General features: G+C 45.6%; 2 protein-coding genes across 2 annotated transcripts in view; one reads left to right on the forward strand and one right to left on the reverse strand.

Moving 5' to 3' along the window:
- Window positions 1-25793, reverse strand: part of GABRB3 (gamma-aminobutyric acid type A receptor subunit beta3) — an 820257-nt gene that overhangs the window by 506579 nt on the left and 287885 nt on the right. The gene's annotated exons all lie outside the window — the stretch shown is intronic.
- Window positions 9888-25793, forward strand: part of GABRA5 (gamma-aminobutyric acid type A receptor subunit alpha5) — a 413237-nt gene continuing 397331 nt past the window's right edge. Inside the window, exons 1-2 of the mRNA XM_077296876.1 lie at window positions 9888-10275; window positions 22895-23061. Coding sequence (XP_077152991.1) covers window positions 22976-23061 — 86 coding nt within the window. The 5' untranslated portion in view covers window positions 9888-10275; window positions 22895-22975. The remainder of the gene's footprint in view (window positions 10276-22894; window positions 23062-25793) is intronic.

The following is a 25793-nucleotide window of genomic DNA, read 5'->3' on the forward strand; positions in this document are numbered from 1 at the left end:
GAACGCTGCACCTGGAAGAAATGGTACAGTGAGCCGAGGGGAGCCTCACCCAGAGCAAGGCAGAGCCATGGCGTCGGACACCGAGAAGTGAGGGAGATGGTGTCAATTGCCTGCAGCAAGATTTCTGCATTACCCAAGACCCTGGAAGTTGAAGATGACGGCGGCTCCAGCGAAGAGGCAGAAGTAGAACTCACACCTAGTGCACAGTCAAGTGTTGGGGACTGCACACTAACGCAGCTGAAGGAGGTACCGAGTATGTGGGTGTCACTCCATGTTCGGGATGGCTGTGAGGCTAGAGAAAACCGAGAGCTGTGGCCTGATGATGAAGTGAAGTCAGATGACCTAGTGGAGGAGGACATTGAATGCCATGGAGAAGAACCCAATGTCAAAATTCTGTATGAGATACCTGAACTTCTGAGTACTCCTGATGAGAAGATTGAAGAGGTGCATCAAAGTACTCAGTGTAACCACGCTGGTGTTCAGCCCATGCAATACAAGCAGAATAATATTCTTTGGCAAAACTAAGTTCAAAAGAGGCAGAAATGGTTGTGAAAACTATGGGCATCTGTCGTAACTCCGAAGAACATAAAGGGGCACAAAGAGTCCTCGCTTGTGGAATGGCGAGCTAGAGGAGAAGGGGAGTGTAAGGAGGAAGACCGGACTGCAGGTACCTGTGCCAGACCAGGTCCGGAACTGCTGGGGCTGCATCCCATATTGTCCAGGGGAAGGCAAAAAGGCCCGAACAGGTTCCCTGACCTGGAAGCTGGGGGCACAGATAGAAGTAAAAGAGTGCGCAGCGTTAGGCAGTTTCCCGCTGGCAGTGACAGAGGCAAGGTGCGTGCGCAGCGGGCTCCGAGGGGCGCACAGCCGGGCCACAATGACACACAGCTGATCCGATGCTGGGATGCTGCTGGAGCCCACGGCAGTAGTAAGAAACGAGCTGGGAACCCTGTTCAGCTAGGCGCCACACGCCAGCCTAAGAGCCAGGGTAGAATTCAGGACTGTTCACTGCTGCCCTCGTCGTCGGATTGTTTTCTCATTGGAGAAATATCATGCCAACTGTTGTCGGAGCTTCAATCTTGGCGGGAACAGGCAGCACGCAGCACAGAGAGAGAGATGCGGTGCGCTCTGTGGCTGACAGAGACAGCGCACATGCCACAAAGAAAAAAGCGGGTACTGGACAGACATTTTCATCCCACCTTATCAGCATATACCTTCCCGCCCACGGGAGACCCTGATCATGCTGCAGCCTTGTTTGCTCCGGCCGCCTATGTTCATGGACTAGGCGCTCAGCGGAAGGTACTGGAGATCGACCGCTGCTGCCAGAAGATGGACCACCGTTACCAGCTGAACCTTCTTGTACAAGCACCGTGCCAGCCTTTGTTGGCGCTATTGACTACCCCGCAGCATTCACAAAAACTGCCATTATTTGATTCATTGTTCCTTAACTCTGCATTTCCTTTACAATTGGACTGTTATTCTCCCCATTTAACCCTGCACCTCGCTGCGAGGAGTTATCCCCCTGTTAAATTAAAACTGTTATATTTGTTAACCCTTGCTCTGTCTTCTGTCTGTCACTGCATCCAGCAACCAGCTTACAAAAGCAGGCATTTTTCCCTTTGGTTTATTTTGATCACTGTCAAAGACCCTCTCACAGTGATCAATAACCATTAATTAGCCATTATTGGCTACTGGCTATGGTGTCATCCCCTTAGTTAGATTAAATTTTTTTTATTTTATAATTTTTATTTCTTTTATTCTTTGCCATTATGGTTAAGGTTTACTTTGGGCTTAGGGTTAGCACTGGGCTAGGGTTGGGCTAGGGCTAGGGCTAGTGTTAGGGTTGGGCTAGGACAAGTCTTGAGGTTAGGGTCTTTTCAAAAGTAAAAAAAAATGATGACGACATGTCAACTAGTGTTGAGTGCAAATGCTCGCTGTGCAAGTGCTTGCTATTCAAGTTTCAATGTGACAACCTAATGTTATCAAATTCTGTGTAGTACATGTGGGTTAAAAATCCTCACTATACTAAAATACTTGAGTGGTGTAGTTCCCCAAATTGGGCCACTTGTGAGGGTTTCCACTGTTTAGGCACATCAGGGGCTCTCCAAACACGCAATGGCATCTGCTATTTTTGCGTTCAAAAAGTCAAATGGTGCTTCTTCCCTTCCGAGCCCTGCCGTTTGCCCAAATAGTAGTTTTCTCTCACACAAGTGTTATGGCTGGTGAAACGCACCAAATAATATTAAGGGACATATAAGGTGCATTCGTAGCCTGGGGTCCGCTGTGCAGAGATGGAACCTGCTGATAATTAATGGCGGAACAAGGTGGCGGATGAACGCTTGTGCACACATGGGTTAAACTTCACTCATATGAATGGAAGCAAACTCTTGCTTCACAGAGTCACTAAAGGTACGCTGTGCCCTGTTAGCAGTCACAGGGTGCAGCCGGTAGAGGCTAGTGGGATCCCTGTGATTCACCCCTACTATACTGGTGATTGGACTCTCTCTAACCCTCGGTGGCTTTTGAGCCAGCGCCTGAGGACGCCTTGAGTCAGATGCTGAGTCCAAGTGGGAATTCCCACCCTACACTGACTGGTGGTATTAACACGGCTGTGCCGCCTAGATATTGCACAGTATGCTCCACTCACCCTAATGCCAAAACAAAAACCAAGGGGATGGGGATCATTGAGGAGCTTTCACCAGTCTCAAACACACAGCACTCACACACCTAGTCAGGTTTATATTAGCGCATGGCCGAGCAGCCATGCAAACCTTTTATAGATGCAGCCTTCCGGGACTTTCCTAATTGTCCAATCAGAGGCACTACAGGACCTGAGCATGTGACCTCCGACCTCCAATGAGAGGTCATCCCACGGGCATGCTCAGTAGCAGCAGTAACCAGATGCACAGTATCTGCTTTAGTCAGATGCTGGGACCGACGTCTCTGCTGAGCAGGCTCCTCTGCAGCTGAGGAAAATGGGAGACTGCAGAGGACATGGTTTGAGATTCCCCCTGGGCAGCAGCAGGAACTCGACACCTAGCAACAAGTGTATCTCACAAAATTAGAATATCATCAAAAAGTTCATTAATTTTAGTTCTTCAATACAAAAAGCGGAACTCATATATTAGATAGAGTCAATACACACAGAGTGTATTTCAAGTGTTTATTTATGTTAATGTTGATGATTATGGTTTACAGCCAATGAAAACCCAAAAGTCATTTTCTCAGTAAGTTATAATACTTTATAACACCAACTTGAAAAAAAAGTATTTTAAAATCTGAAATGTTGGGCTACTGAAATGTATATTCATTAAATGCACTCAATACTTGTTCGGGGCTCCTTTGGCATCAATTACCGCATGAATGCAGAGAGGCATAGAGGCGATCAGCCTATGGCACTGCTGAGGTGTTATGGAAGCTCAGGTTACTTTGATAGCAGCCTTCAGCTCATCTGCATTGTGGGGTCTGGTGTCTCTCATCTTCCTCTTGACGATACCCTATAGATTCTCTATGGGGTTAATGTCAGGTGAGTTTGCTGGCCAATCAAGCACAGTGATGCTGTTGTTTTTAAACCAGGTATTGGTACTTTTGGCAGTGTGGACAGGTGCCAGGTCCTGCTGGAGAGTGAAATTTCCATCTCCAAAAAGCTTTTTGGCAGAGGGAAGCATGAAGTGCTCTAAAATTTCCTGAGGTACAGATAGGTTGAGAGGTACAGAAGTCTCATTGACAGTTACAGGAATCATTTGATTGCAGTGATTGCCTCAATTTTTGTGCAACAAAATGTTAAGTTAAGGGTACCATCATTTCTGTCCAGGCCTATTTCATGAGTTTTATTTATTTTTTTTTTTTTGTGGAAGCATGGCTGAAAAGCAATGTCTGACTTCCATTTGTTCATTTTCATAGATTTTTTATTTATTATTACTTTTGTCAGATTCAAGTTATTTCTGTGACCATTGTGGGGTTTTCTGTCATTAATCGAGGGGTACCAACAATTTTGACCATGTGTGTATATTAGGGAAGACATCTGAATGTATGGGGTCTTGGTGAAATAGATTATTGAAGATATTAGAATGTATGGGCTCCTCGCAGGGGCGTAACAACCGTGGTCGCGGGGGTCGCAGCTGCGACCGGGCCCGGAGTGGTTAGGGGCCCGCCCAGTGGCGTATCCAGGGGTTTTCAGGGCCAGGGAGCGGGGGCTGTCTAATTATACTCACCTACTCCTGACGCGGTCCCTGCAGGTCCCTGGCTGTCCGATGCCCCAGCTTCTTCCTGTACTGAGCGGTCACATGGTACCGCTCATTACAGTAATGAATATGCGGCTCCACCTCCCATAGGGGTGGAGCCGCATATTCATTACTGTAATGAGCGGTAACGGAAGCAGCAGCTCTGGGAAACCAGGGACTGCACCGCGCCAGGAGCAGGTGAGTATAACGGGGAGGGGGAGCGCTGCGCGATATTCACCTCTCCTCGTTTTAGCCGCCGCTCTTCTGCAGTGCCAGTGACGCTGAGGTCAGAGGGCGTGGTGACGTGGTTAGTGCGCACCTCTGCCTGAGCGTCAGTGCAGAGGAGGCGGAAGATGGAGTGGCGGCTGGAACGAGGAGCAGCCTGCAGGTGAATATTGAAAGTGCCGGGAGCCTGAGCGATGGAGAGGTGAGTATGTGTTTTTTTTTTATCGCAGCAACAGGAAATGGGGCAAATATCTGTGTGGAGCATCTTATGGGGCCATAACATTTGTGCAGCATTATATGGGGCAAGTGCCTGTATGGAGCATCTATGGGGCCCTAACATTTGTGCAGCATTATATGGGGCAAGTGCCTGTATGGAGCATCTATGGGGCCCTAACGTTTGTGCAGCACTATAATGGGGCAAGTGCCTGTATGGAGCATCTTATGGGGCCATAACATTTGTGCAGCACTATAATGGGGCAAGTGTCTGTATGGAGCATCTATGGGGCCCTAACGTTTGTGCAGCACTATAATGGGGCAAGTGTCTGTATAGAGCATCTATGGGGCCATAACATTTGTGCAGCATTATATGGGGCAAGTGCCTGTATGGAGCATCTATGGGGCCCTAACATTTATGCAGCATTATATGGGGCAAGTGCCTGTATGGAGCATCTATGGGGCCCTAACGTTTGTGCAGCTTTATATGGGGCAAGTGCCTATATGGAGCATCTATGGGGCCCTAACGTTTGTGCAGCACTATAATGGGGCAAGTGTCTGTATGGAGCATCTTATGGGGCCATAACATTTGTGCAGCACTATAATGGGGCAAGTGTCTGTATGGAGCATATATGGGGCCATAACATTTGTGCAGCATTATATGGGGCAAGTGTCTGTATGGAGCATCTATGGGGCCCTAAAGTTTGTGCAGCATTATATGGGGCAAGTGCCGGTATGGAGCATCTATGGGGCCCTAACGTTTGTGCAGCATTATATGGGGCAAGTGCCTGTATGGAGCATCTATGGGGCCCTAACGTTTGTGCAGCACTATAATGGGGCAAGTGTCTGTATGGAGCATCTTATGGGGCCATAACATTTGTGCAGCACTACAATGGGGCAAGTGTCTGTATAGAGCATCTATGGGGCCCTAAAGTTTGTGCAGCACTATAATGGGGCAAGTGTCTGTATGGAGCATCTATGGGGCCATAACGTTTGTGCAGCATTATATGGGGCAAGTGCCTGTATGGAGCATCTATGGGGCCATAACATTTGTGCAGCATTATATGGGGCAAGTGTCTGTATGGAGCATCTTATGGGGCTATAACATCTGTGCAGCATTATATGGGGCAAGTGCCTGTATGGAGCATCTATGGGGCCATAACGTCTGTGCAGCATTATATGGGGCAAGTGTCTGTATGGAGCATCTATGGGGCCATCACATTTGTGCAGCATTATATGGGGCAAGTGTCTGTATGGAGCATCTAAGGGGCCATAACATTTGTGCAGCATTATATGGGGCAAGCGTCTGTATAGAGCATCTTATGGGGCCATAATGTTTGTGAAGCATTATAACGGGGCAAGTGTCTGTATGGGGCATCTATGGGGCCATAACATTTGTGCAGCATTATATGGGGCAAGTATCTGTATGGAACATCTTATGGGGCCATAACGTTTGTGCAGCACTATCTGGGGCAAATATCTTTATGGAGCATCTTATGGGGCCATAATCAACATTTCTGCAGCACTATATTGGGCAAATGTGTCTACGGAGCATCTTATAGGGCCATTATTAACCTTTATGCAGGATTATATGGGGCTCCTGATTCAATATGGATATTCAAAAACACTTAACCTACTGATGTCTCAATTAATTGTATGCAGGACTCCGCTGTGCTGATTGTCATGGTGCTGAATGAGGGGAAGTTTATGTGTGGGGTCAGGAGGGGTTTATTTGTCTATCTGCTTCTGAAGCCCATAACCACACTCTGTAGCAACTTAAATTGAAATCCCAGAGAAGACCTGTTTTCCTTGTCATAGATTTAAGTCACTACAGCTAGGTTTTGGGACTCACTCCCAGCTGTGTTTTTCCCACTTGAAGCACACCAATCCTATGACAGATTCCCAAAGAAGTCCAGTTACCAAGGGTCAATTTCTGGACAACTGGATGGGTGACTGTAGCTGACCGTTCGATTACCAGAAATCTCTGATTGGATCCCGCTTAGCCAGTCACTCACCCTCTATTGAGGAAAAGTGTATTCCCTCCTTTTTGGTTACCGCCACTTAGTGGAGACACCTATGCTTTCCCTCATTTTTGTGCTTAATGTGTATTGAGTGTTATTTTAACTGTTACATGTATTAAAAGATATGTTTTTAATATTTTCTAGACCCATTGCGGCTATTCTATTCCCAGTTGGGTAACACTGATGAGTGCAAATATTCACTCTTGCTGCTAAATCCAGGCAAGACCCCTAAAGAAATGTAGACACCGAAATTAACCACATTCCTAAAACTATAAGTGAATTCAGACCCCATAACACACCCACGCTATATTCCGGCCACAGATTGGACCACATTAATAATTCTGACCTAAACGAGAATACTTAAATTAATTCAGACCCCATACAAGACCCTAACATCTAGTACAAGTATTCTCTGACAATGATTTTTGCTTCCTAAGACCTTCTTTGCATCCAGTATTTCTATTGTTAATATTTTCCATTTTCACACATCTGCATTGTTCAGTGGGATTTTTTTTTTAAACTGTCCCTTTTGCTATATTCCCTATTTCCCACAGCATGCAGTACACTTCACACTAGAACTGGTTTTACAGGCCCATTGTTACATACAGGACTATGTTAATGGTACGCTGAGTTAAATATGTTTCCAAGAAATGAAGAACTTGTGCCAACAATGTATTTTCCAACATACACTGGTCAGCTAAATGAAAGACAATGCCTGGCATTCCAGATCACCTTTGTTAAGCAGTGGGATAATAAATGGTGCATTTATAGTGTAATTGCTCCACCCACAGATGAGACAAAGACATATCACAATTATTCTACAGCTAGCCAGTGTTCATTGTGGAAACATACTGACCTCTATTGGTGCAAAATCAGATTGCAAAGTCAAATTTCCTGTTTCCAAAATGCTGACACAAATTCCTAAATAGAAACGTTTTCAAACCGTATGACCTAGGCCATGTTCACATCTAGCGTAATTTATCCACTAAATAAAACTCATGCCCCCTATGCTTTTAAAAACGCTCCTGAAAATGTACGATTGTGGTGCTTGTGTACGTTTATGGGCGTGTAAGGAAAGCATGAAAAAAAAAGCTTGTAGAAAACACAATTGCATTATTAAGTTCAGAATACCAACAATTAAGCACAAAAAAATGCATTAAGAATACTACATCAAATCTGCACCAAAAGTACATAGCAAGGAAAAAAGCATCAAAAAGCAACAAAAGCAATGTAATCACAGCAAAATACTCTTGAGTATTCATTTATCTATCTATAATTTATCTGTCTGCCTGTCTACCTATCTATGTAAATTAGATTTGCAAGCAACACTAGCAAACAATTTAGGTAGAAGGGTGCCAAGCCTTCCAGGAATAGACCAATCCTTCACAATATAGTAAAAAATGAAGGCAGCATTCCATTTTGCCAAAGTAGAAAAAAATGTCCACTGAGGCTCAGCGTCATGAGAATCTATCTATCTATCTATCTATCTATCTATCTATCTATCTATCTATCCCATATCTATCTATCTATCTATCTATCTATCTATCACATATCTATCTATCGATCGATCGATCTATCTATCTATCCCATATGTATCTATCATCTATCTATCTATCATCTATCTATCTATCTATCTATCTATCTATCTATCTATCTATCTATATATCTATCTTTCATTCTCATACCTATCTATCTATCTATCTATCTATCTATCATTCTCATATCTATCTATCTATCTATCTATCTATCTATCTATCTATCTATCTATCTCTATCTATCCCATATCTATCTATCCCATATCAATCAATCAATCTATCTATCTATCTATCTATCTTTCATTCTCATACCTATCTATCTATCTATCTATCTATCATTCTCATATCTATCTATCTATCTATCTATCTATCTATCTATCTATCTATCTATCTATCTATCTCTATCTATCCCATATCTATCTATCCCATATCTATCTATCTATCTATCTATCTATCTATCTATCTATCTATCTATCTATCTATCTATCTATCTATCCCATATCTATCTATCTATCTATGTATCTATCAAGAAAAAATTGAGCAGAGAGCAGCACCTGAACAATAGCAATAGTTGGGTGCAAGGCTTCACAGGTACATACCAGTCCTTCTATTAGAACAATCAAAGAAACAGCACAGACACCACCATTTTAGTGCAAAAAAAAAGCTATTTTAATAGCTCATTTGTGCAGCATGTTTCGGCTCTATGTGTGAAAAAGGCTTGAAAAAGGCTCACTCATAGAGCCAAAATGTCATGCACAAATGGGTTAAAATATCTTTTTTTTTTTGCACTAAAATGATGGTGTGCTGCTTCTTTGATTTTTTTACTTATAGATCTATCTATCTTTTATCTAACTATCTGTTATTTATCTATTCTATTTATCTGTTATGTATTTATATACCTATCTACCTCTCTATCCTAGAAATCATTTATCTATCTATTAGCTATCTATTATATTGATCTATCAGTTATGTATTTATATACCTATTTATATATCTATCTATTCTATATATTTTCTATCATTTAGCTACCATTTATCTATCTATTCTATTCTATCTATCTATCTATCTATCTATCTATCTATCTATGTATTATCTGTAGGAACAATTAATAAACAGACTAGCCTTTGATATCAATTGTTTATTATGCCAATAGTAATACAAACACTTGCTGCTATTTGTCCAGGGCAGTGCTCATCCAGAGACACTTCTCATTTGTCCAGTTCGCCATTTCTTCAGCACTGATAGTAATGTTACTGCAGAATCTACAAAGACTAAGTGTCCAGTGCTGGGCTTCATGCTGAGCACATGCTGGGAGCCATCTATACGTATCCAGTAGAGCAGCTTGTTTCACAAATGCAGCCCAGGACCAGCTATAAATCCGGTACAGGGACAATGATTCTCTTAAGGAAATGAGCAGCACTCTCCCAATGTGGCAGCTGTATGACACATAGGACACAGGGTGTGATGACAGAGGAGCAGACAGCTAATATCCTATGCACACCATGGAAGGTCTCTCATTGTCCAGTGTGACCATGCACTGAGCACTGACCAGCATCCTGCAGCCAGGGATGGGGGACACATGACATTCCCTTCGCAGGAGACCCTGGCACTTGTGCTCCATGCCTGAGCTGGTGAAGTGCTGCTGCCTGCAATGTGGTGGTGGACCCTTCAGGCTCTGAACTTGTGGCTTTCTCAGGAGACCTCATTATGAGGCAGGATGGCTTCTCTCCAGAGATCCCACCAGTTCCTGACCAGTTCCTGTGAGTGTAGAGTCCAGAGACTCCGAGAGGACAAGGGCAGAGGGAAAGCAGAGGAGCTCTAGATCCTAGCCAGAACACTTGTTCATTAATACTGGGAAGCTGTTCATCCCTGAGGGAGGAGCTGAGCAATAACAGGACTGTGAGGGGCCACCAGCAGCCGCCAGCTCGCCTAGCACCTCTTCCACTGAGGGACCACAGCCAAGGGTGAGCCAGAGCATGAGGTGATGTGAAGGCTGGCAGCTGAAGACCATCTGACATCACCTCAGGCCCCAGTACCACCGCCATCCGAGCTGACAAGGTAAGTCCTAGCCGTTATTGCCATCTGGGCACTTGCAGTGCATGCAGTACCAATGACTGCTGTCTGCAGGAGTAGAAGGATCACCTAGATTGTCATGTCTGCGCTAAGTACCTGCTGAGGGACCAGGCTGAGGACAAGAAGGAAGAAGCAGCAGGAGCTCTCCCTGCAGCACTGCACAAAGACATGCTAGCTAATGGCTGGGAGACGATAGTAAGTGCCCGACTGATTGGCAGACATGGTGTAAGAGCAACAGTGCTCAGAACAAGTGTCAGCAGCACACCAGCTGGGAGCCGTGCAAAAGGACAAGCGTGGTCCTCAGAGTCTGGGGGTCTGCATGGTTACATGTGGGAGCCGTCAGTCTGCTGCTGACCTTTGTGTGGCAGAAGCTGCAGCCCCCCTCATTCCGAGGAGAACACTGCGATGAATGGAGGACGCTGGAATAGCACTGCTGGCACAGGACGATGTACCACTTCTGTGCTCACTGACTGACGGACGATTTCGGGATTTGGTGCAGGTTTTTTGTGATATAGTAGATTGAATAAGCCGCTGCTCTGTCCCAAAAACGGAAAAATGTGAACAGCCAGCAGGAGCTACATGCGGCTAATTGTACAGGTCACAGGGAGGGTGGAAGGTCCAGCACTAACAAGGAGCAGCTCCATGCACTGAGGCACATTCTAGATGAAGGGGTTTCACCTGCCAAGGTTCAGGTTCAGTACTACCCTTAATGGAAAGCTTACAGTACTGTGTACAGTGCTAGTGTGTGCAGTGCTGGTGTGTACAGTGCTAGTGTGTACAGTGCTGGTGTGTACAGTGCTGGTGTGTACAGTGCTGTGTACAGTGCTAGTGTGTACAGTACTGTGTGTACAGTGCTAGTGTGTGCAGTACTGTGTACAGTGCTAGTGTGTGCAGTGCTGGTGTGTACAGTGCTAGTGTGTACAGTGCTGTGTGTACAGTGCTAGTGTGTAGAGTGCTAGTGTGTAGAGTGCTGTGTGTACAGTACTGTGTGTACAGTGCTAGTGTGTACAGTACTGTGTGCAGTGCTAGTGTGTACAGTGCTAGTGTGTACAGTGCTGTGTGTACAGTGCTAGTGTGTAGAGTGCTAGTGTGTAGAGTGCTGTGTGTACAGTGCTAGTGTGTAGAGTGCTAGTGTGTAGAGTGCTGTGTGTACAGTACTGTGTGTACAGTGCTAGTGTGTACAGTACTGTGTGCAGTGCTAGTGTGTACAGTGCTAGTGTGTACAGTGCTGTGTGTACAGTGCTAGTGTGTAGAGTGCTAGTGTGTAGAGTGCTGTGTGTACAGTACTGTGTGTACAGTGCTAGTGTGTGCAGTACTGTGTGCAGTGCTAGTGTGTACAGTGCTAGTGTGTACAGTGCTAGTGTGTACAGTGCTGGTGTGTACAGTGCTAGTGTGTAAGGTGCTAGTGTGTACAGTGCTAGTGTGTGCAGTGCTAGTGTGTGCAGTGCTAGTGTGTACAGTACTGTGTGTACAGTGCTAGTGTGTACAGTGCTAGTGTGTACAGTGCTAGTGTGTACAGTGCTGTGTGTACAGTGCTAGTGTGTAGAGTGCTAGTGTGTAGAGTGCTGTGTGTACAGTACTGTGTGTACAGTGCTAGTGTGTACAGTACTGTGTGCAGTGCTAGTGTGTACAGTGCTAGTGTGTACAGTGCTGTGTGTACAGTGCTAGTGTGTAGAGTGCTAGTGTGTAGAGTGCTGTGTGTACAGTACTGTGTGTACAGTGCTAGTGTGTGCAGTACTGTGTGCAGTGCTAGTGTGTACAGTGCTAGTGTGTACAGTGCTAGTGTGTACAGTGCTGGTGTGTACAGTGCTAGTGTGTAAGGTGCTAGTGTGTACAGTGCTAGTGTGTGCAGTGCTAGTGTGTGCAGTGCTAGTGTGTACAGTACTGTGTGTACAGTGCTAGTGTGTACAGTGCTAATGTGTACAGTACTGTGTGCAGTGCTAGTGTGTACAGTGCTAGTGTGTTCAGTGCTAGTGTGTACAGTGCTAGTGTGTAGAGTGCTGTGTGTACAGTACTGTGTGTACAGTGCTAGTGTGTACAGTGCTAGTGTGTACAGTACTGTGTGCAGTGCTAGTGTGTACAGTGCTAGTGTGTACAGTGCTAGTGTGTACAGTGCTAGTGTGTACAGTGCTGGTGTGTACAGTGCTAGTGTGTAAGGTGCTAGTGTGTACAGTGCTAGTGTGTACAGTGCTAGTGTGTACAGTGCTAGTGTATACAGTACTGTGTGCAGTGCTAGTGTGTACAGTGCTAGTGTGTACAGTACTGTGTACAGTGATGGCGTGTACAGTGCTAGTGTGTACAGTGCTAGTGTGTACAGTACTGTGTGTACAGTGCTAGTGTGTGCAGTGCTAGTGTGTACAGTGCTAGTGTGTACAGTGCTAATGTGTATAGTACTGTGTGCAGTGCTAGTGTGTACAGTGCTAGTGTGTACAGTGCTAGTGTGTTCAGTGCTAGTGTGTACAGTGCTGGTGTGTACAGTGCTAGTGTGTACAGTACTGTGTACAGTGCTAGTGTGTACAGTGCTAGTGTGTACAGTACTGTGTGTACAGTGCTAGTGTGTACAGTACTGTGTGTACAGTGCTAGTGTGTACAGTGCTAGTGTGTACAGTACTATGTGTACAGTGCTGGTGTGTACAGTGCTGGTGTGTACAGTGCTAGTGTGTACAGTACTGTGTGCAGTGCTAGTGTGTACAGTGCTAGTGTGTACAGTGCTAGTGTGTACAGTACTGTGTGTACAGTGCTAGTGTGTACAGTACTTTGTGTGTACAGTGCTAGTGTGTACAGTGCTAGCGTGTACAGTGCTAGTGTGTACAGTACTGTGTGTACAGTGCTGGTGTGTACAGTGCTTGTGTGTACAGTACTGTGTGTACAGTGCTAGTGTGTACAGTGCTGGTGTGTACAGTGCTTGTGTGTACAGTGCTAGTGTGTGCAGTGCTAGTGTGTACAGTGCTAGTGTGTACAGTACTGTGTGTACAGTGCTAGTGTGTACAGTATAGTGTATAGTTCTAGTGTGTACAGTGCTAGTGTGTACAGTGCTAGTGTGTGCAGTGCTGGTTTGTACAGTGCTAGTGTGTACAGTACTGTGTACAGAGCATGTGTGTACAGTGCTAGTGTGTACAGTGCTAGTGTGTACAGTACTGTGTGTACAGTGCTAGTGTGTACAGTGCTAGTGTGTACAGTACTGTGTATACAGTGCTAGTGTGTACAGTGCTAGTGTGTACAGTACTTTGTACAGTGCTAGTGTGTACAGTGCTAGTGTGTACAGTGCTAGTGTGTACAGTACTGTGTGTACACTGCTGGTGTGTACAGTGCTAGTGTGTGCAGTGCTAGTGTGTACAGTACTGTGTGTACAGTGCTAGTGTGTACAGTACAGTGTGTACAGTGCTAGTGTGTACAGTGCTAGTGTGTACAGTGCTAGTGTGTACAGTACTGTGTGTACAGTGCTGGTGTGTACAGTGCTAGTGTGTACAGTGCTAGTGTGTACAGTACTGTGTGTACAGTGCTGGTGTGTACAGTGCTAGTGTGTACAGTGCCAGTGTGTACAGTGCTAGTGTGTACAGTACTGTGTGCAGTGCTAGTGTGTACAGTGCTAGTTTGTACAGTGCTAGTGTGTTCAGTGCTAGTGTGTACAGTGCTACTGTGTACAGTACTGTGTGTACAGTGCTAGTGTGTACAGTGCTAGTGTGTACAGTGCTAGTGTGTACAGTGTGTTATAGCAATTGGTTAGGGTTCAGGACACCAATAGTAGACAGCCACTGACAATTGTATACCCTGCAGGTAAAGTGTCCAAACATATGAGGGTACTTGTGTCAGTGTTCAGCACTGCAGGTGAGTGTACCTGTTATTACTGTACTGCCTGCAAGTAAGTGTACGTGCTATTGCTGTACCGCCTGTAGGTGAGAGTACCTGTTATTACTGTACCGCCTGCAGGTAAGTGCACCTATTATTACAGTATAAACTGCAGGTAAGTGTACCTGTTATTACTGTACCACCTGCAGGTTACTGTACCATTTTTACAGTGCGGCATGAAGGTAAGTGCACCTGTTATTACTGTATTCCCTCAGGTAAGTTCAACTGTTATTACTGTACCGCCTGCAGGTAAGTGCACCTGTTATAACTGTACCGCCTGTAGGCGAGTGTACCTGTTATTACTGTACTGCCTGCAGGTAAGTGCACCTGTTATTACTGTACTGCCTGCAGGTAAGTGTACCTCTTATTACTTTACCACCTGCAGGTAAGTGCACCTGTTATTACTGTACTGCCTGCAGGTAAGTGCACCTGTTATTACTGTACTGCCTGCAGGTAAGTGCACCTGTTATTACTGTACTGCCTGCAGGTAAGTGTACCTCTTATTACTTTACCACCTGCAGGTAAGTGCACCTGTTATTACTGTACTGCCTGCAGGTAAGTGTACCTGTTATTACTGTACCGCCTACAGGTAAGTGCACCTGTTATTACTGTACCACCTGCAGGTAAGTGCACCTGTTATTACTGTACTGCCTGCAGGTAAGTGTACCTCTTATTACTTTACCACCTGCAGGTAAGTGCACCTGTTATTACTGTACTGCCTGCAGGTAAGTGCACCTGTTATTACTGTACTGCCTGCAGGTAAGTGTACCTCTTATTACTTTACCACCTGCAGGTAAGTGTACCTGTTATTACTGTACCGCCTACAGGTAAGTGCACCTGTTATTACTGTACCACCTGCAGGTAAGTGCACCTGTTATTACTGTACTGCCTGCAGGTAAGTGTACCTCTTATTACTTTACCACCTGCAGGTAAGTGCACCTGTTATTACTGTACTGCCTGCAGGTAAGTGCACCTGTTATTACTGTACTGCCTGCAGGTAAGTGCACCTGTTATTACTGTACCACCTGCAGGTAAGTGCACCTGTTATTACTGTACTGCCTGCAGGTAAGTGTACCTCTTATTACTTTACCACCTGCAGGTAAGTGCACCTCTTATTACTTTACCACCTGCAGGTAAGTGCACCTGTTATTACTGTACTGCCTGCAGGTAAGTGCACCTGTTATTACTGTACTGCCTGCAGGTAAGTGTACCTCTTATTACTTTACCACCTGCAGGTAAGTGCACCTCTTATTACTTTACCACCTGCAGGTAAGTGCACCTGTTATTACTGTACCGCCTACAGGTAAGTGCACCTGTTATTACTGTACCACCTGCAGGTAAGTGCACCTGTTATTACTGTACTGCCTGCAGGTAAGTGTACCTCTTATTACTTTACCACCTGCAGGTAAGTGCACCTCTTATTACTTTACCACCTGCAGGTAAGTGCACCTGTTATTACTGTACTGCCTGCAGGTAAGTGTACCTGTTATTACTGTACCGCCTACAGGTAAGTGCACCTGTTATTACTGTACTGCCTGCAGGTAAGTGCACCTGTTATTACTGTACCACCTGCGGGTAAGTGTACATGTTATTACTGTACTGCCTGCACGTAAGTGCACCTTTTATTACTGTACCGCCTGCAGGTATGTGCATTTGTTATTACTGTACCGCCTGCAGGTAAATGTACCTTTTATTGCTGTACCACTTGCAGTAAGTGTACATGTTATTACTGTACTGCCTTCTCATAAGTGCTCCTTTTATTACTGTACCGCTTACAGGTGTGTGTACCTGTTATTACTGTACTGCCTGTAGGTAAGTGTACCTCCTATTACTGTACCACTTGCAGCTAAGTGTTCCTCTTATTACTGTACCACCTGCAGGTAAGTGTACCTTTTATTATTGCACTGCCTGTATGTGAGTGTATCTGCTATTACAGTACCGCCTGCACGTGAGTGCACCTGTTATTACTGTATCACCTGCAAGTAAGTGCACCTGTTTTTACTGTACCACCTGTAGGTGAGGGTACCTGTTATTACTGTACCGCCTGCAGGTGTGTGCATCTGTTTTTACTGTACCACCTCCAGGTAAGTGTACCTATTACTGTACTTACTGTAGGTGAGTGTACCTTCTATTACTGTACCACCTGCAGCCAGTGGCGTAACTACAAAGTTATGGGCCCCGGTGCGAACTTCCAAATGGGGCCCCCCCCGCCATAAAATTCAATGTAAGCCCCATAGAATACAATGCAGCCCCCCTCATAGTATAATGCAGCCCCTCCATACAGGGGCAGTGACAAAGACACGAGCAAATGGTGACGAGGGGGCAGAGGAGAGGGAACAAGGGGGCAAGGAAGACAGGCACTAGGGGACACATGGGGGCTAGGAGGCAGGGGAGAAGGATACAAGGGGTCTAGTGGGCAAGGGAGACTGACACAAGTGGGCAAGGGAGACTGACACAAAGGGCACACGGGGACTAGTGGACAAGAGAGACTGGCACACGGGGACACGGACTAGTGGGCAAGGGAGACTGACACACGGGGAATAGTGGGCAAGGGAGACTGATACAAGGGGACTAGTGGGCAATGGAGACTGACACACGGGGACAAGGGACAAGCACAAGGGGACAAGGGAGACAGGCACAAGGGGACACATAGGGACTAGTGAGCAAGAGACTGACACAAGGGGACAAGGGATACAAGCACAAGGGGACACACAGGGACAAGTGGGAAAGGGAGACTGACACACAGGGACTAGTGGGCAAAGGAGACTGACACAAGCACAAGGGGACAAAGGAGACTGACAGAAGCACAAGGGGACATAGGAGACAGGCACATGGGGACACACAGGGACTAATGGGCAAGGGAGACTGGCACACGGGGACACAAGCATAAGGGAGACAGGCTCAAGGGGACACACAGGGACTAATGGGCAAGGGAGACTGGCACACGGGGACAAGGGACACAAGCATAAGGGGACAAGGGAGACAGGCACATGGGGACACACAGGGACTAATGGGCAAGGGAGACTGGCACATGGGGACACAAGCATAAGGGAGACAGGCTCAAGGGGACTCACGGCCCCCTGACCTGCCAGAGCCGCTTGCAGCTGCGACCGTAGTAGTTACGCCGCTGCCTCACACACACACATACTACAGATATCACACACACACTACAGATATCACACACACACATCATACTACAGATATCACACACACATCATATTACAGATATCACACACATACTACAGTTATCACACACACACACACTACAGATATCACACACACACACAGACATACTACAGATATCACACACACACACACATCATACTACAGATATCACACACACACACACACACACTACAGATAACACACACACACACACTACAGATATCACACACACACACACACATACACACACTACAGATATCACACACACACACATACACACACTACAGATATCACACACACACACACATACACACACTACAGATATCACACACACACACATCATACTACAGATATCACACACATACTACAGTTATCACACACACACTACAGATACCACACACACACACACACACACCAGAGATACCAGCTCATATACACAACTCACAATCTCCTCTCTGGTACAGGGGTGGCTGATGTAAACCGGCTGCAGCTCCTCAGCTTCTCCTGACTAAGGCTAGTTTCACACTAGCGTCGGGAACAACCCGTCGCTGTGCGTCGGGCCGACGTTCCCGACGCTAGTGTGGTCTCCGCCGCACAACGGGGGCAGCGGATGCATTTTTCCCACGCATCCGCTGCCCCATTGTGAGGTGCGGGGAAGTGCGGGGAGGTGGGGGCGGAGTTCCGGCCGCGCATGCGCGGTCGGAAAAAGTGGACCGTCGGGAGCAAAAAACGTTACATGTAAGGTTTTTTTCTCCCGACGGTCCACTACCACACGCCCAAGCGTCGCAAAACGGACGCGACGTTTGGCAATGCGTCGCAAATGCGTCGCTAATGTTAGTCTATGACGAAAAAACGTATCCAGCAAGAACTTTTGCTGGATGCGTATTTTCGGCAAAATGACGCATTTGCGGCGTATTGCAGTTAACGCTAGTGTGAAACTAGCCTAAAGCGGCTCTGTCCCGCACCTCCCCCCTGCTCTCGCCTTCTGTCCCGGGGTTATTTTGGCTTTCTCTTAAAGGGAACCTGTCACCCCGTTTTTTCCGTATGAGATAAAAATACTGTTAAATAGGGCCTGAGCTGTGCATTGCAATAGTGTATTTTGTGGACCCCGATTCCCCACCTATGCTGCCGAAATACGTTACCAAAGTAGTCGTTTTCGCCTGTCAATCAGGCTGGTCTGGTCAGATGGGCGTGGTGTCTTCCCCCAGATCTTGCTTAGTTTTCCGTTGGTGGCGTAGTGGTGTGCGCATGCCCAAGGTCCCGAATCCACTGCACAGGGGAATGAAAATAGCGTGATGTGCGACATTTCATTGGTGATCGGTGGGGGCGGCCATCTTCCTTTGGCCGCGCGTGCGCAGAAGCGGCGCTCTGCTGGCCGCGGCTTCAGGAAAATGGCCGCAGGATGCCGCGCGTGCCTAGATGGAGATCGCGGCGGCCATTTTCCTGAAGCAGAGATGCGACACCTCGTACACACCCGACTCCGCTCCGTACACCCCCGACTCCGCTCCGTACACCTCGTACACACACGGCTCCGCTCCGTACACCTCGTACACACACGGCTCCGCTCCGTACACCTCGTACACACACGGCTCCGCTCCGTACACCTCGTACACACACGGCTCCGCTCCGTACACCTCGTACACACACGGCTCCGCTCCGTACACCTCGTACACACCCGGCTCCGCTCCGTACACCCCCGGCTCCGCTCCGTACACCTCGTACACCCCCGGCTCCGCTCCGTACACCTCGTACACACACGGCTCCGCTCCGTACACCTCGTACACACACGGCTCTGCTCCGTACACCTCGTACACACACGGCTCTGCTCCGTACACCTCATACACACCCGGCTCTGCTCCGTACACCTCATGCACACCCGGCTCTGCTCCGTACACCTCATGCACACCCGGCTCTGCTCCGTACACCTCATACACACCCGGCTCTGCTCCGTACACCTCATACACACCCGGCTCCGCTCCGTACACCTCATGCACACCCGGCTCTGCTCCGTACACCTCATGCACACCCAGCTCTGCTCCGTACACCTCATACACACCCGGCTCCGCTCCGTACACCTCATACACACCCGGCTCTGCTCCGTACACCTCATACACACCCGGCTCCGCTCCGTACACCTCATGCACACCCGGCTCTGCTCCGTACACCTCATGCACACCCGGCTCTGCTCCGTACACCTCATGCACACCCGGCTCCGCTCCATACACCTCATACACACACGGCTCCGCTCCGTACACCTCATACACACCCGGCTCCGCTCCGTACACCTCATACACACACTGCTCTGCTACATCCACCCAAACCCCTCCTGACCTCACACAAAAGCTTACCCTCCTCCAGCATGATGACAAACAGCACTGCACTACTGTCCTGCACTACACGGAAGCCCTTGATCATGTGACTCCAACTCCTCCCCTCCTGTGACCTCATCACAGGTCCTGTGCGCACAGAGCAGTGGCAGCTATAGTAGTGGTGTGCGGCTCTCTGCGGTGGAGGGGCTCTGCTGCGGGTCAAGTGCAGTCCCACCCGTGATCGCGAGTGCACGCGCAGCAGGGCCTGTAAGGAAGAATTATTTAAAGGGCCGGCGGCCCATTTTGTAGCTTAGAGTTCTTAGGAGCCCGCCCAGTCTGCTGGACTGGGTGGGCCCCTAAGCACTGCGGGCCCCGTCGCAATTGCGACCCCTGCGACCGCGGTAGTTACGCCCCTGCCTGCAGCTAAGTGTACTTCTTATTTCTGTACCACCTGCAGGTAAATGTACCTGTTATTACTGTACTGCCTGTAGGTGAGTGTATCTGTTTTTACTGTACCACCTGAAGTTAAGTGCACCTGTTATTACTGTACCACCTGCAGGTAGGGGTACCTATTACTGTACTGCCTGTGTGTGAGTGTACCTGTTATTACTTTACCGCCTGCAGGTAAGTGTACCTGTTATTACTGTACTGCCTGTAGGTGAGTGTACCTGTTATTACTTTACCGCCTGCAGGTAAGTGTACATGTTATTACTTTACCGCCTGCAGGTAAGTGTACCTGTTATTACTGTACTGCCTGTAGGTGAGTGTACCTGTTATTACTGTACTGCCTGCAGGTAAGTGTACATGTTATTACTGTATCACCTGCAAGCAAGTGCACCTGTTATTACTGTACCACCTGTGGATGAGTGTACTTGTTATTACAGTATAACCTGCAGGTGCGTAAACCTGTCAGAGTAGTGTTAAGGATTACACTACTACTGATTACTTGTTATTACCTGTATAAGGTAAGTGTACAAGCATGTCAGAGTAATGCTCATTGCTCAGTACTGCCGGTGAGTGTACCTGTCAGTATAATGGTCGGTGTTGAGTGCTACACTAGTGATTACCTCCTATTAGTTGTATAACCTGCAGGTAAGTGTACCTGTTGTTACCTGTTATTACTGTACCATCTGAAGGTAAGTGCATCTGTCAGGGTAGTGGTCAGTGTTTAGGACTATATTAGTGATTACTTGTTATTAGTGTATAGCCTGCAAGTAAGTGTGCAAACATGTCAGAGTGATGGTCATTGCTCAGTACTGCAGGTAAGCGCACCTGTCAGAAAAATGGTCAGTGTTCACGATTATACTAGTGAATATCTCCAAATCCTTGACATTTGTATAGCAGCTTATTTTATAGCTTATAGCAATGGCCCAGGGCTCAGCACTATCTTAGTGAATAGATCTTGTAGAGTGTTTGTACCTGTCAGAAATTAAATATGCAAATTAATGAAGCAATTTGCATATTTAATTTCATTGTATGGTCTATAAGTCTCCTTACACTGACATGCGGGGCATGTCACTCTCTACCAGGAGAGATGTTAACCCTTAAGACCCAGCCAGAGGCCTTTAATACAGCCAAATCAGATCTTGTGCTTTGCAATGACAAGGGGTAACAGTCAAAAACACATGTCTGCAAATACAGACTCAGATTTAGCTTTTATCCCAAGTTAGGCTGGTTTCACACTTGCGTTTTGATCTGCAGCGTTTTAGCGCTAAAAAAACGCATGCATTTTTTTTCTATACTTAACATTAAAAACGCATGCATTTTTTAGCATGCGTTTTGACGCCTTTTCGGCAACGCATGTGTTTTTTGACGAGTGCGTTTAGTTGCAGAAATGCAACCTGTAGTAATTTCTAGCGGCGGTTTTTTGCCGCAAAAAAACGCATGCGTTTATTCGCGGCAAAAAAATGTATTGCTGTCTATGTAAACGCATGCGTTTTTAAGCACATGCGTTTGTTTGCATTAAAAACGCATGCGTTTTTATAGAAAAACACAAGAAAACACAAGAAAAAACAAGAAAACCTTAACCCTAACCCTAACCCTAAACACAAGAAAAAACAAGAAAACCCTAACCCTAACCCTAGGGTTACTAGGGATCCTAACCCTAACCCTAACCCTAAGGTTAGGATCCCTAGTAACCCTAGGGATCCTAACCCTAACCCTAACCCTAACACTAGGGATCCTAACCCTAACCGTTAGGGTTAGGATCCTAACCCTTAGGGTTAGGGTTAGGATCCCTAGGGTTAGGGTTAGGGTTAGGGTTAGGATCCCTAGGGTTAGGGTTAGTGTTAGGATCTCTAGGGTTACTAGGGATCCTAACCCTAACCCTAGGGATCCTAACCCTTAGGGTTAGGGTTAGGATCCTAACCCTTAGGGTTAGGGTTAGGATCCCTAGGGTTAGGGTTAGGGTTAGGATCCCTAGGGTTACTAGGGATCCTAACCCTAACCCTAGGGATCCTAACCCTAACCCTTAGGGTTAGGGTTAGGATCCTAACCCTTAGGGTTAGGGTTAGGGTTAGGATCCCTAGGGTTAGGGTTAGGGTTAGGAACCCTAGAGTTACTAGGGATCCTAACCCTAACCCTAACCCTAGCTATTTCTGTTTATAGTGGGGTTTCTAGTTGATTTTGATGATTGGCAGCTGTCACACACTTCTCAGCATGCGTTTAAAAAATGCAAATGCAGGAAAAAACGCATGTAAACGCGGCAAAACGCCGTGTTTTTTTTCTGCATGCGTCTAAAAAACGCAGCGTTTGCACGCGTTTACATGCGTTTTTTCACCACATGCGTTTTTTTTTTAAATGCTGCAGATCAAAACGCAAGTGTGAAACCAGCCTTATATGGTAAGACTCTTTAAGGGGTCGATATTGACTTTTAGGATTGTTACTTCCAATAGGTGGCACTGAAGTTCTAGTCCTCTTTCTCCCTGAAGAGACAATATGCATATTTGTCAGAGTAATGGATCAAAGTTCAATGCTACCTCAGTGGACACCAAATACTGGCGGGACAGGTCATATTGGAATAAAGAACAATGTTATTTAATTTAGTGACGGTATTAATTGTGTTTCAGCTTTCCATAAAACTAAAAATTTTACTCGTTTATATAGTGCCATTACTCGCTATAACTTTTCCAAACCATTCCTCATATAAGAAAACATTTGATCATGTGATATAATATCAAAACATATAAATATGGAATTCAGATGCATTGCTTAATAAACTGCATAAAGTCTGAATGTAAAAAAAATGCATCATTTATTTTCTAAAATATTTTGTCTTTCAGCTTTAGAGTGGCCGTAGAGAACATCATTCGCATCTACATACACGGCAATCCACTCATCTTTATCTCAGTTTAATACTGGAGATGGACTGTGCAGTCAAGTCATCTTTTACTTTCATCAAAAAAATATTTGTGTCCTGTCTCATTTTCAATTTGCACATTATGCCCAGGTAAGTAGAATTTCTAACTAGTTTTGTCCTCGGCTCCTGCCATTTAATGCAATAAACAGCAAACTGATCCATTATTTCTAAAAAATAATATAAAATAATAATGCATGGTCAGAACGTTGAGAGTGTGTTCTACCATTTATAATTAGAGATTCACTGTAAATGTTAATTAAAAGGAAGCAATATGAATATGTTTAAGTACAACCCATTGTAGGCCATTAGATGATTACATCAATGATCTACTGAACTACTGACATAGCCTCAATATAAAGCTTAGATTTATATGTGATAATTACAATGAAATCGTAATTTTAGACTTAGTGATTTTACATCACCTTGTAATACAGAACCACAGCAGACCAAGTAATGTGTTTGCCATTTATTACTGTAGAAGTTAAATGTCATTTCAATGAACCACCCAACCATGTGATTCAAGAGGGCTCATTTCAGTTACACTGTTCACATGATTAGCCAAGATGTTATACATAATTTGTTTGTTGAAATGCCATTTATTGAAATGCCATGTCATGACATATTATTATTATTCAGGCAGTATCACAGACATCCCCATCTTTGCAATATATCAACATAATGTGAATATGTGTTCATAATTTTTGTCATGTATAATCAATTCTAGAGATGAGCGAATCATTTGAAATTCGAATTCGCCGACTTGACTGAAATATCCACAAAAAATTGATTTGCGGTGAATAAATTCACAAGAATTTCAATACTGGAAAGCTTGTAATTGTCAGGAAAATATATGTGAAGGAGAGGAGAGAGAACTAGTTGACCATAAGAGCTTACACACCACAGGAGAGAGGGAGAGACAACCCTACTGACCATAACAACTTACACTATACAGGAGAAAGAAAGAGAGAAGACCCGGCTGACGAAAAGAGCTTGCACTCTATAGCAGAGAGAGAGAGACAGATGTCCGCACTGCCTATAACAGCTTACACTATACAGGAAAAAGAAAGGGAGAGGACCACACTGACAAAAAGAGCTTGCACTCTACAGGAGAGAGAGATGACGGCACTGACTATAACAGCTTACACTATACAGGAGAAAGAAAGGGAGAGGACCACGCTGACAAAAAGAGGTTACACTCTACAGGAGAGAGAGATGACCACACTGACCATAACAACTTACACTATACAGGAGAAAGAAAGAGAGAGGACCACACTGACAAAAAGAGCTTGCACTCTACAGGAGAGAGAGATGACGGCACTGACTATAACAGCTTACACTATACAGGAGAAAGAAAGAGAGATGACCACACTGACAAAAAGAGCTTGCACTCTACAGGAGAGAGAGATGACCACACTGACCATAACAACTTACACTATACAGGAGAAAGAAAGAGAGAGGACCACGCTGACAAAAAGAGCTTGCACTCTACAGGAGAGAGAGATGACCACACTGACCATAACAACTTACACTATACAGGAGAAAGAAAGGGAGAGGACCACGCTGACAAAAAGAGGTTACACTCTACAGGAGAGAGAGATGACCACACTGACCATAACAACTTACACTATACAGGAGAAAGAAAGAGAGAGGACCACGCTGACAAAAAGAGCTTGCACTCTACAGGAGAGAGAGAGAGACAGATGTCTGCACTGACTATAACAGCTTACACTCTACAGGAGAAAGAAAGAGAGAAGACCCGGCTGACGAAAAGAGCTTGCACTCTATAGGAGAGAGAGAGAGACAGATGTCCACACTGACTATAACAGCTTACACTATACAGGAGAAAGAAAGAGAGAGGACCACGCTGACAAAATGAGCTTGCACTCTACAGGAGAGAGAGATGACGGCACTAACTATAACAGCTTACACTATACCGGATAGAGAAAGATAGAGTGGACCCCGCTGACCATAACAGCTTATACTCTACAGGAGAGAGACAGGGAGAGATGACCACACTGATCATGACAGCTTAAACTCTACAGGAGAGAGAGATGACCACACTGACCATAACACCTTACACTATTCAGGAGGAAGAAAGAGAGGATCTCGCTGATCATAAGAGCTTGCACTCTACAGGCAAGAGAAAGAGAAAGAGGACCACACTGACCATAAGAGCATACACTCTACCCGAGAAAGAGGAGTGACGACCCTGATGATCATGAGAGCTTACACTCTACAGGAGAGAGAAAGGGAGAGACAACCAAACTGACCATGACAGCTTACACTATACAGGAAAGACAAAGAGAGGACCCCAATGATCATAAGAGCTTACAATCTACAGAAGAGAGAAAGAGAAAGAGGACCACACTGACCATAACATCTTACACTATACAGGAGAAAGAAAGAGTTCAAATTCACTAATTTCTTCTTGAATCAATTCAGTCATGTCTAATCAATTCTATACATAATTTGATACATTATTATTCAGTTGTAAATGCTTAAAGATTAAGTGTTGTTTCATTCTTTTTTAAATCAGTAGTACACGTGAAGATAGGAAACTCTGTAATATATCTTAATAGAGGAATTTGCCTTTTTCTAATTTTAGACAGGTCATTCATTCTCAAAATCCTCATTTCACAGGGAAAATTTGTCTTCGGTCATGGCTCATTACAGATTTTCCGATTACTGAACTAAGAGATGGCAGTTGGTGCTTATAACGGTCATTTCAGGAGAACTTGCAGCATAATGGCCTTGTTTCCCCCCTACTCCTTTCTCCATAGAATTTCAAAAGCACGTTTTTTTTCCTATCTCAACAATGGGGA

The sequence above is a fragment of the Ranitomeya variabilis genome, chromosome 3 (assembly GCF_051348905.1).
Source record: "Ranitomeya variabilis isolate aRanVar5 chromosome 3, aRanVar5.hap1, whole genome shotgun sequence".
Lineage (NCBI taxonomy): Eukaryota > Metazoa > Chordata > Amphibia > Anura > Dendrobatidae > Ranitomeya > Ranitomeya variabilis.